Consider the following 12,142-nt stretch of genomic DNA (forward strand, 5'->3'; position numbering starts at 1 on the left):
TAATTCCAGTAATCTCTGTACGTTTGTACGTTTGTCTGTCTGTGACCGCTGTTTCTCGACAACCACGGGTCCGATATACTTTTAACTTGCCAGGTATATTGCTGGGGACCCGAGGATGTGCCTTTTCAAGGTTTCATATTAATCGGACAATTACTTACCGAGCTATGTACAAAAAACGATTCAACCAATCAGAGAGCAGCGAACGATCGCGTGTGCCGGCGTTGCGAATGGACCAAACCATTCCATGTAAATAGAGGGGGGGGGGTTCTGTGGTCGTTGCGAATGGACGAAACCATTTCATGTAAATAGAGGGGGGGGATTGTCACTGTACTCGCAAGCCGTTCGCCGTTCGCTTTGGCGTTGCGAATGGACCAAACCATTTCATGTAAATAGAGGGGGGGGATATAATTTTAGATAGATATATAGTACGGGCATATATATAGTACGGGCATGCCCTAGTATATATAGTTGCGGTTATTGAGTTTTGTACAGTCAGTATAATAAAGGTTAAAATTTCCCCCTCATAGTTAGTCACACAAGCAACATGTAGCCTCGCGATAGTGTAGTTATCTCTTAGTGTTTGTGAGCTTAGTCTTTTTCCTATGTAAGTTCTGCGTTGAGTAGGGAAAGGAGAATAGGTCCTACTTCTACTGACGATCCCGCCTCCCTAGCCTCATGCCCCTTTGCGCTGACTTTGGTTCATTTTGGGCGAATTAACACGAGGCAGGCCTAGGAGGGTCGGGGCGGGGCCGAATGAGGGGCGGCAGAGGAGCTGATGGTAAGCACGAGCCGCCAAACAGGGCTCAGAGGTTGTGGCGGCAGCACTGCGTCACAGGGCGTGGTTGGAAGGTTTGAGAGGGTTCAAGAAGGTTCAGGGCGTAGCTATATAAGCGTTGCGCAAAGCCCCCGAGAGGACTGGAGGAGAACTCGCAAGGACTGATGAGCAGAGGACTGGTTGACTCGCAAAGAGTAAGAGCGTCAAAGGACTCGAGAGTTGAAGGAGTGCGGTGAGCCGTACAGGACTTTGAGAGATACGCGAGTGGAGGAAGACGCGCATGAACCAGGATACGCGCTAATATAAAGCAACGCTCGGTTGAGCCAAAAGCCAAACCACGTACAGTGCAATAAGTTACGCGAGTGATAACGCGCTGTGTAACCGCCAGCCGCGCTGAGAGACGCGTATTTTCCGTCCTACCTCATCGGCTGCCTTTTGTTCGGGAGACGCGCTACGAGGTTCCTTCCACCGCCTGCTTGCCATCTTCGCGGGACGTGCTGGGACCGTGGAGAGCCGGACGGGGCCGTTCCTGGACGACCATGTCGACGCACTTGGCCGGAACATCAACCTGCCTGCAATTCCCTGTGTGAGTGTGACAGGCCCGAGTCTGGGTGTTAAGAATAAGACTGACTAAGTGCTACTCTGTGTCTCTGCGTCCACTGATCATTGTATATATGTGTGGGAATAATAATTAAACCTGTGTTCTTCCTTTTCCATTCAATCGTTCTCGTGATTTCCTCATTGGCCAAGCGTGGTACGAATAGAACCGCTCGAATCGGGTTCCACTACCTAAAACTGCACGGACCACGTGGTACTCAATCCGCTCTGTGCACCCAGATCACACGTGGCTCGGCTCGTGCGAGGCTTGCTTCCTCGCTTCCGTGGCGGCGCAGGGATTTAGGTACGAGCGAGACTTGGTCCCGAAACCCTACCTTGCGTTTTGCCCGGAAGAGGCGTTTCAAGTCTCTCGGTTCGGCCAAGCCCAGAAAGAACAAGGGGATTAATCTCCCCTTGGTAAGGGTAAGAAGGGCGGTGGAGAACCGTAACAATATATACGGTGTCCTATACACGGTGTCCTGAACTTCGTTCCAGGTGAGCTAAAAACAAACAAACAAGGGAGGCAACTGATGGGGGAACTGCCTGCGAAATCACAACCGGTACTAAAATAATTACAAAATTACCATCAAGTTTTGGTTGCTTCATTACATTGTTACTATTGAAGTGAGAATATGTCAGCAAGACTCGTGACAGTTGCAGTGATTCATTGTGTAGTGGTGTACTCCAAGCTATTGTTATGTTTGTAGGGGGTAGACAATGATTACCTTAGAGCCAGGTAGAGTGTATAGATTAGTGTGCTCTAACTGTCGTGAAGGAGAGGGGAAGACAAATGATGAATTGCGAAAGATGATGGGAATAGAGTCTGCGATTGATGCTGTGAAGAGGAACAGGTTGAGATGGTTTGGTCATGTGTTGAGGAAGGATGAAAGTGACTGGTTGAGAAGAGTGATGGAAATGAATGTAGAAGGAAGTAGAGGACGGGGAAGACCGAGAAAGACTTGGCTAAAGATGGTGGAAGAAGAAATGCGGGCAAGGGGGTTAACAAGGAGAGATGCAGAAAATAGGGCAAAATGGAGATCGTCATGGGGACCGCAAGGCTAACCCCCGCTCTAGTAGGGAAAATGGCCTTTAAAATGCATGTTGTTGTTGTTGTTGTTGTTGTTGTAACTGTCGTGAAGAAGAAGAAGAATAAACATCGATATATAATAAGTAGAAAATTTGTGTAGACCATACGTCATGGAAGAGCTTGTATCTTCGTCCCCATGAGAGGGGTGGGGTTTGTTAATTAGCGAGGGATTATGGGTAAATTAATCCCCTGTTTGTAATTCCTCTCTTGCGGCTTGCGGATTTCCTCTCTAGTCGTAGTCAACGTGTGGCCCTGAAGGGGTTTCTCTCATCTCCCCTTCCTGTTCAGGCTGGAGTTCCCCAAGGCAGTGTTCTGGGCCCTGTGCTTTTTCTGGTCTTCATCAATGATCTCTCTGACTCTTAAAAATCCTCTCTATCTCTTTGCTGATGACTCCACTCTCTGCTGCTCCATTCCTCATCCCTCAGATCGGCAGTCTGCAGCCTCGTCACTCTCTGCAGACCTGGACAAAATCACAGACTGGTCAAACAAGTGGAACATGTCTTTCAATCTTGACAAATCTCACACTCTTACTATGTCTCTCCGAAAAGACCATCTGGACAACCCTCCCATCTACTTTCTGAACAATCCTCTCCAAGAAGTTCTGTCACTCAAGCTTTTGGGTCTCACGATCTGCCATGATCTTTCCTGGGAAAACCACATTTCCAAGCTGGCCTCCAAAGCCAGTCACCGACTGGGCATCCTCCGTCGTGCAAAGTCCTTCCTTGGCACACCTGAGCTACTCACCACATACAAGGCTTTCATCCGCAGCTCAATGGAATACTGTTCTCCCCTCTGGGCCAGTGCTCCTGCCTCACACCTAGCTCATCTTCACACTGCTGAAACCAAAGCTTTCAGAATCATTGGAATCTCCCGCGATGAAGCCAACTCCGAGGGCCTTTCACTCACCGCAGGCAGGTTGGTGGTCTTTCTGTCTTCTACTGACTCCCATCTGGCCTAGCTCCCCCAGCTCAATCTGTGCTCTGTCCCCCAAATATTCCTACAGGTCGCACAAGATCTGCCAGTAACCCTCTTCTGGTGAAATTGCCAAAATCAAGACTTTCTGCTCACCTTCACTCCTTCATTCCTCTTTACTCCCACCTCTGGAATAAACTCCCTCACTCTCTTCAATCCCACTCCTCCCTCCATGTCTTTAAAACAGCTGTTCACCACCATCTCTTGTCTTCCCCCATCCAAAACTTTGATCTCTTTTACCCCCGTGAATTCACCCCATATCCACTTTTTTTTGAAATCCCGACTTCTTTCCTTCCTGGAAGTTCTAGCAGTGTCCATGTGTTTTATACCTTTCCCATCCGCCTTCCCATGACTCCTCCCCCCAAGCCCTCTCCCTCCCATGGATCTTCCGTTGTCCCTGTTCTCTGCTGTTGTACTTGTGTGCTTCCCTCTCTCTCTCTCCCCCCCATCTTGTCTCCCGCTCCCTTTATTGTATGTTTTGTGTGTCCGTTTATTTTTTTTGTGATTAATGCAAATTTATAGCTCTTACACGAGCCTCGATCTTGTATACAAAAAAAAAAAAAGTTGCCTCTGTAATCTTTTCCTGTATTCCTTATGACACTGCACTACAGACACCGAGAAATAAATCGGCCATTAACCACACAAATTGAAAAACAAACGGAAGCCAGGCATCAAGCACCATCGCTGATAAGACTTGGCGAGCGCAGAGGCACAAAAGGTCCGTGAAGCCACGCAGTGATTGGCAGGGATTTGATTGGCACAGAGACTGCTAAGATGAGACACTGATAGGAGCGGAGACGGAGATGTCGTGGGATGACGTCAGAGCCTCAAGTACAAAATAGGTGGAACGGCGGCCATTTCCCCTTCTCGTTTTGGATCTGGTGGTGAACGGTCGTGTGCCGACATTTTCCCTTCTCGTTTTGGATCCGGTGGTGAACGGTCGTGAGCCGACATTTTCCCTTCTCGTTTTGGATCTGGTGGTGAACGGTCATATGCCGACATCTTCTGGCTTCTTCTTGTTCTGGATTCCATAGTGAACGGTCGCTGTTGCTGTTGCGCAAGGAAGATTCATCACGAACGGTCGTGTTCTGACATCTTGATAGTGATCGTGAGGAGGAAGAGCTGTGGTTTCCCATGCACGGACGACGAAGACGAGCACAGCTGGGCGAACGCGGGTGCACGGGGCCTAGTTCGCGCCCACGGCAGTGCAGCGAGCAAATTTTCCCGCCAAGGCCTCAGACGATCATTGACGATTCCCGACGAGATACACCAGCCGATTTGAGCTAAGTGCCACAAATTACATGTATTTATTTTCCAGTTATTTTATCCCTTGTGTTGTAATCAAGTCTGTATGGGGGCGCTCCAATTAGGAATTCAGTTTTGCCATGTTTTTTTTTATCTGTAACCGGCATTTCGTTAATAAAGCCGGCATTTTCTTGTTCATTTTAATGTCGGTTTGAGTTGATTTTTGCAGGGTCGACGACCTCTGGTGGAGCCGTCCAGGTAAGCACTTCAGCCTCTTCCCCCCCTCCCCCACACGTATTCTCCACTTTATTTTGATTGAACGCCTCGGAGTGTTAAGCTCGTTTGGTCATCTGTGTCACCCTGCGGTGTTCACCAGAGGGTAGTCACACGACACTATTATAAGCCATGTAAACCGAGGTAGCTACAAGGGTGTCAAAATGGGTAATATAAAAACTTGTTCAGTACAAGGTGATTTTGGTCATATGGTAAAGTTTTCATGAGGATATGATTGAAGTAAATGATAGTACGCTGTGCTGTCATCTTTCTGAAAGAGAGGGTGAATATACTGTTGCGTTTTTGGCCTTATGACATGACCGCTACCGCCAAGGAGTACGACCCATTGGCACCCCACATTGCTCACTGCCAATCGGTACGCTCATGCGGGATGGTGGTGCTTATTCCTCTGGGGCAAGGCGTCGAGAGGAGGGGGTTAGAAAGGCGTGCATCATGATGCTGCTCCTTCATCCGTCCCCTACCCGGTTTGACAAGGAAGAAGGAAGAGACAAGACACCGTAGCCTGTCCTAGACATTACACCATCTTCCAACTGTGCACAAACAAACAGGATGACTTATCCCTATACACTGATCTTAATACAAGGGTAGAAAGCTGTATCCTCACAGCAAATGTAAACGGGGGATATATATATATATATATATATATATATATATATATATATATATATATATATATATATATATACATATATATATACACAGTCATCCCTCGTTTATCGCGGGGGTTACGTTCCAGAACCCCCCGCGAAAGGTGAAAATCCGCGAAGTAGAAACCATATATTAATTTTATTATTTTTAGATATTTTAAGCCTTTAAAAACCCTCCCCATACTCTTATAAACCTTTCCCACGCTCTTATGAACCCTTTCTACACTCTTAAACACACTTTTGAGACCCATCCTTAGTCCTTACGTATTAGAAAAATATTTGTACGTGTATATATAGCTGTACAGTACATTGATGCAAGTTCTTTTATAATTGCAATTAATTAACAAACAAACATACACATATGATCATGGAACTACACAAGTACAGTACAACAAAGTATTTACATTGATGCAAATTGTGTTTTTGAAAGCAAAAGGCAATAATTGACAAAAGTGCCTTTAATCAAACCTGAGGCCTAAGCATAAAGAAGTCTTCATGAGCTATTCAAAATAGAGATGATGATTAATTTTGAAAATTAATAAGAAATGCATTAGCTTCCTCTTGCATATGCAGCAGCTTCCTGATGGTTAATTTGTAGGAAGCAGTGGGGGGTGGAGAGGAGGTGAGGGTGGTTATTCCTGATCTGATGCAGTGATGAAGCAGATATCTCATCTGTATCAAAAGGTAATGACCGAAAAATCCCATCCTCCACAACCTCGGTCATTCATGTTACTCAGCGACTTAATTTAATTGCAGCTTTAGACAACATCATCGAAATCGTCATCATGATCATGCGTCTCTAAGTTGTAAACATAAGTTATTGTAAATTAGAGGTTACCCAAAGTATGATGACTCTTAAAACCATATTGATCATTAAACTGCAGGACACAGTTTGGCATCAACCTTGCAAATTACTTAAAGTAGCGAAGAACCGTCCAAGAACCCTCCTTACGGATGGGTTAATTACCCCCAGAATCATGGACAAGTTAATTGCCCCCAGAATACGGGACTTTCAAAATGCGCGATTCTTTGTCTACTCATTTATAATGCGTATTTTATTTCGATTTACTGTAATATTCTTTTAATATAGGTTTTAATTAATGTGTTATACTTTTATTTATATTATTATTAATTTTTTTAGGCTAGAAAATGCTTATTTTACCGCAAAAATAATTAAAATCTAAAAAAATAAAAATACCTATAGGCCGCAGAATCCCACGATATAATGAAAAATCCGATATATAATTTTACATATACTAGCGAGAAAAACCCGCGATGTACCGAAGCTGCGAAAAGTGAAGCGCTTTCATAGTATATGTGAGATAAGGACATTTCCAATAGTGATACCTGCGTTGTGTAAAAAATAAATAAGAGTAGGTCCCGTTCATTTTGCAGCCCACCCTCCAATCGACCTCATTGCGCCCCATTCCCCATTGCGCACCATCCAGTCTGCGCCCCATTCCCCATTGCGCACCATCCAGTCTGCGCCCTATTGCCCCTCGCATTAGGATGCTGAAACCAGCCAAATGCCACGAGGTAGGCCTGGAAAAGTGGTGGAGCGCGAGGTCGGGGTGTGGCCACGTCAAGCAGACGTCAAGGGCGGAGCCGGTAAGAGCCGACAAACCAACCAGGCTCGGGTGGAATGGCGTGAGGGGCGTGGTCAAAGCGCGGCTGGCAATTTCGAGAGGGTTCGCTGGGCGGCGCTATATAAACGTGCACGCAAAGCCCTTCCACAGGACTGATGCGCTTGATCGAGAGGACTGATGCGCTTGATCGAGAGGACTGACGCAGCGGCACTCTTTGCAGAGGACTTGAGAGTACAGTATATGCGCTTTACCAGAGGACTGCCACGTTTGGCATTGGTGAAAGGACTCGCTGGGGGAACTTTGATTGTGCAAGGACTCGTTGAGGATTTGGCTTTGGGCTTGCTGGGAGCGCATATAAAGCGCCGGTATTTCTATTACGCACGCAGCCGAGACCGCCAGTATAACTGCCCAGCCGGTTCGTTTATGACGTGCGCAGCTAAGCCGTGAAATAACCACCCAGCCTAGCTCACCTTTCCCCGATAATTGTCTGATCCGCGCCAACGACACGCGGGGAGCGCCTGCCATCCGTCCTACCATTTTCTTCGCGGTACGAGTCGGGGACCCGGAGAACGAGCTGTGGACATCATCCCTGGACCTTCAACCCCAACCTTCTACATCCCCGTGTGAGTGTGTGTGCGGGCCGGTTTGTCCAGGGGATAAGTTAAGACTGTTTTTAAGGCTTCACTGTGTGTACTTCTCCTTCTTCCTGTGTAAATAATTAATAAACCAATCTGTTCTTCCTTTCTTCTTAATTTGACCGTATCAGTCTTTTCTTCCATTAGGTAAGCGTGGCACGATTACAACCGCTTAGAATCGGGTTTAGTACCTGTTAACGGTCCAGACCACGGCTCGCTATCGCTCGGCGTGTCCACTAAAACCGTGGTTCGGGTGGGGTTATTTCCTTGCTTCCTGGGAGGCGCTGGTAATTAGGTAATAGGAACAATTCGGCCTACCACCCTATTCAGCACTGACCGGAAGGAACGTCATAGCCCCGGATCACGTCGGCTAGATAAAAGACAAGGGGTTTAATCCCCCCTTGGTAAGGGGAAGGCCGACGTTGAGATCCGCAACAATATATATATATACCTTAATTCTAATAACTCAAAAGCCCCCCCCCACCACCTCATAGCACATATTTCATGAACCTGGGATCCCAGCACAAATTCAAGCAATTTATCTGCCATTTCTCTCACAAATTATTTTTAAAACCTCACTCATCAGTTGTAGCCGAGTCTTCTCCCGTGCTGTCTTGTCCGGTTCCAGCCATGCGGAATCCTGCACGAGCAAGGTCGCCAGCCTGTGGTACTGGAGATTGACATAAAGGTAGTGTTATGGTGGCAAATGCACTTTCAGTTGCTGTAAACAAATGAGAGAACTAGAAAGTATAATTTGTCACGAATGCGTCAATGGTATGCATCCACCCACTTACGTTTCATCTCAATTAAAAGTCCCAGGAGAAAGCGAGAAAGGGCAGATAAGTATAAGACACACAACATCAGATCCTTCTGACTCGAGTTATGGTCCACAAAATTATTTTCAAAGGGTATTTGACCTTTGACCTGTTCAATCCAAAATTCAATCAGTTCATCTTTGTATTGCAGTCCATAAGTGTATCAAGTATGGTTGGAATCTCATAAGTGGTGAACATAAATTATTGCAGTAATACAGATTTTCAATTAAAGGGCACGTGACCGTAACACTCTGACCTTTTGAACCCAAAATTTAATCATTTAACCTTTGTATTAGTCAATAGTTGTGCCAAGTGAGGTTATTGCGTGCCACAAGTTATTGCGGTAACGATACTCACATACCCTTTGACCTTTGCCCCAAAGTCTCATCAGTTCATGCATATTTGCATCAAAATACATACCTGTATCGCAATCCCTTTAGCGTTTCGCAAGTTATCGCTGGTAACTAAAATCTGCTACATCCAGTTTGGTAAAACCAATCCCTTCAGTGGTTCACAAGTTATCGTGCCAACAGAAAATGATCAAGGACGCGCGGATGCACGGACGGACAACGTGGAAAACATTCAACGCCTTCGGTGGCGGAGGGCAGAGGCATAAAAGCCTTTTCCTTGTCGTTTTAATTTCATTCTATTTTCAGAGCTCAGTTAACCTGTACATGAGAAACAAATCTCTGATGTTTTATTGATCAGTCAACTAAATAGCTGTTTTATGGTTGTTTGACCCACGCAGGCTGAGTCACTCCTAGGCCTTGGGTTATTCAATACAACAACAACAACCGTTTTGTGCCCATTTCCCCTTTTTTCAGAGGGTTGATCAAACGATGGCATTCCTCAATCTGGATCTATCGATTATATCAGTTTCGTGCAAACTCAAACATTCCAGATCTTTCTTTGCAGCATCATCTTGTGACATGACCACACAAACCAAGTCTTCTCTTCCCAGGTTATTCTTCACCAGTATTGATTTTTTTTTTTAAATCTCTTCCCGATTGCTGAGCTCGACATTCTTTCTTTCAGAGACAATCCATTCATCCATTGTATCATTCTCGTATTTGTTCTTTCCATTGTTTTTTACATCTTCGATCCTGCAGCTCCCACCTTTTGCTTCCATACATCAATAATGGTATTAAAAAAACACCGTTTAGAGGCCATTTTCGCGGGGGTTGGCCTTTTTCGGGAACCGTGGTTGTTGTTGTTTTTTGGTCCCCTTTTTGAAGCAATGTTTTACGGCCGGATGCCCTTCCTGCTGCCAACCCTGTTTGTCGCCTTTTTACGACACACAGGGAATTACCAGTGAACTGGTACTCAATTAGCCGACCTCGGAAGGATGACAGGCTGAGTCAACCCCCCTGGCGTTAATTCAGCGATCGACCGGGATTCAAACCCAGGATCCTTGGTATCCTAAGCTGGCACCCTAGCCGCTAGCCCAACACCAGGGTTACTACATCAAAAATGGTACAATACAGTATTTCTAAAAAACTCCTTTGGTCGTGGTGGAGTGGAAGTTCCCTGCTCTCATGGAGTTCTGGTGTTCATGTTCGTCGAGGGGCTATCAGAGGACGGCAAATGCTTGATGAAGAAGAATCCTACATTGCAAAACTCCTCCCCATCAGCTGGCCGTGAATGACCAACCCCCCCCCCAGCCCCCCCTTGCACCCCTTCCGCTCTCCCTCCCCATTGGAAAGACCTTTACCCTTTTCTTCTGATCCCTTTGTACAATGTCAGAGCAGGGGCTTCCACCTCTTTGTTCCTTCTCTTTTATAAGCTGGAGATACCAAGCAGAATCCAGAACCCATGATCTGCATCTGCCTTCAATGCAACAGACCATCCATACAATTCAACAGCTGCCATGGATAGCTTTGTTTAACACCCTCCGACGTAATAACAACCTCGCACAACTATAGAAACTGGATATGCTGCCAACCACCTTCTTAGCACTAACCCGACATATTACAACGAACAACAACAAACCAAATCTCATCAGAATCATCTGAACACACGACAACTAAATATCAATGGTATCTTCAGGACAACAAGTGAACTTGATCACTTCATACACAAACACAATGTGCACAACAACACAAACACAATGTGCACAACATACATGCCTTTCAGCCAAGAAACCAAACTCGCATCAACCAGAACACATTTTACATTTCATAATTACTCTGCAGTTAGAACATCCAGATAGATCCCATGGTCTGGAAGGATCCTCACCCTTGTACAAAAGGACATTACTTTCACCAACATAACCACTCAAACTCAATCAGCACTAGCCCTGGCTGATATAACCAGGGAAATAAACTCAATTAACTTATAGGAGCGAGAAAAACCTGCAATTACATCAACATCGACATTCCACCATCACTTCACGTCCATCAAATTATACTCCACATTTACAATCACTTGCAAATACACCTAACATGATATTAGGGGGCGATTTCAATGCATAGAGACACAGTTGGCTGATATCCCAAGCAGAAAACCAACGAGGAGAGCAAATTCATAATGAACTTCAACAGTCAGCCGTGTACTAAATGATCACAAACAACCCACTGGAATGCCAAAATCTTAAAACCAAACCTCAACCTCCCAGACATAACCTTTCACCTCAACCAAAATGGCCCATGGTTTTAGCTGGTACCATCATTCAAATTAACATCTCACCACCTGTCTATTCTCATCACCTGTAACTGGATCCCACAAATGTAAAACTTTCATTCATTACCGAAAGGCCAAATGCACTAATTTCATTCAAGACACAGAAACGATGTATCCAACTTTACCGTCTTAGAATTGCACACTCTTGATACGACTATCAAACAATAAAACTTTTAACATTTTTAACATATCAAACAATAAAACATTTTAAACATATCAAACAATAAAACATTTAACATTTTTAACATATTGTTACAGACGCGGTTTTGGATGTTGGTTTACCGAGCGGTTTGGTATGACCGCGTCTGCACAGTTTACCCGATTATACTCGAACGTTGGCCGAGTCGCGCTACGCTAAATCAATTGAGGAAAGGACACAACGGCTGGGTTAATGACACGACACCAGGGGTACAGTTCTCAAGACCTCCGGAGGAGGTTATAATATTTGTATGCGGAACGTTGAGATTACAAGGACAAGAGGGACAGCATAGGAAGGTGGGCACTTAATCACGGTCTTATAGTAGCCCCGACAGACCACAGATAAACAGGACAAGACTGACTCACACAGGGATTGATGGCAAGGAAGGGCAGGTAGTCGATGGACAGCACAAGGTGCACCTTGGCTCAGGGACAGGATAGCGCGGTCCAAAAGATGCAGGGAGGTATCGTCGCGCTGGAGGTGGTGGTCTGGTTCTCTTCAAGCTGGGGGCGCATCTCTCGTCACGTCCGGTAAGTGGCTGCGTATATCCAGCGGGGAGTGACACGTCCTCGGCTCGTTAGCTCCGCCCCAGATGGAATCGGCCCGCCGCT

General features: G+C 45.8%; 1 protein-coding gene across 1 annotated transcript in view; it reads right to left on the reverse strand.

Annotated features, from left to right (window-relative positions):
- The window catches only part of RB1 (RB transcriptional corepressor 1), a 286,072-nt gene that overhangs the window by 245,483 nt on the left and 28,447 nt on the right, over nt 1-12,142 (reverse strand). The window contains exon 3 of the mRNA XM_068111807.2: nt 8,418-8,508. Coding sequence (XP_067967908.2) covers nt 8,418-8,508 — 91 coding nt within the window. The remainder of the gene's footprint in view (nt 1-8,417; nt 8,509-12,142) is intronic.

This window comes from Myxine glutinosa, chromosome 4, assembly GCF_964187855.1.
Source record: "Myxine glutinosa chromosome 4, kmMyxGlut1.1, whole genome shotgun sequence".
Lineage (NCBI taxonomy): Eukaryota > Metazoa > Chordata > Myxini > Myxiniformes > Myxinidae > Myxine > Myxine glutinosa.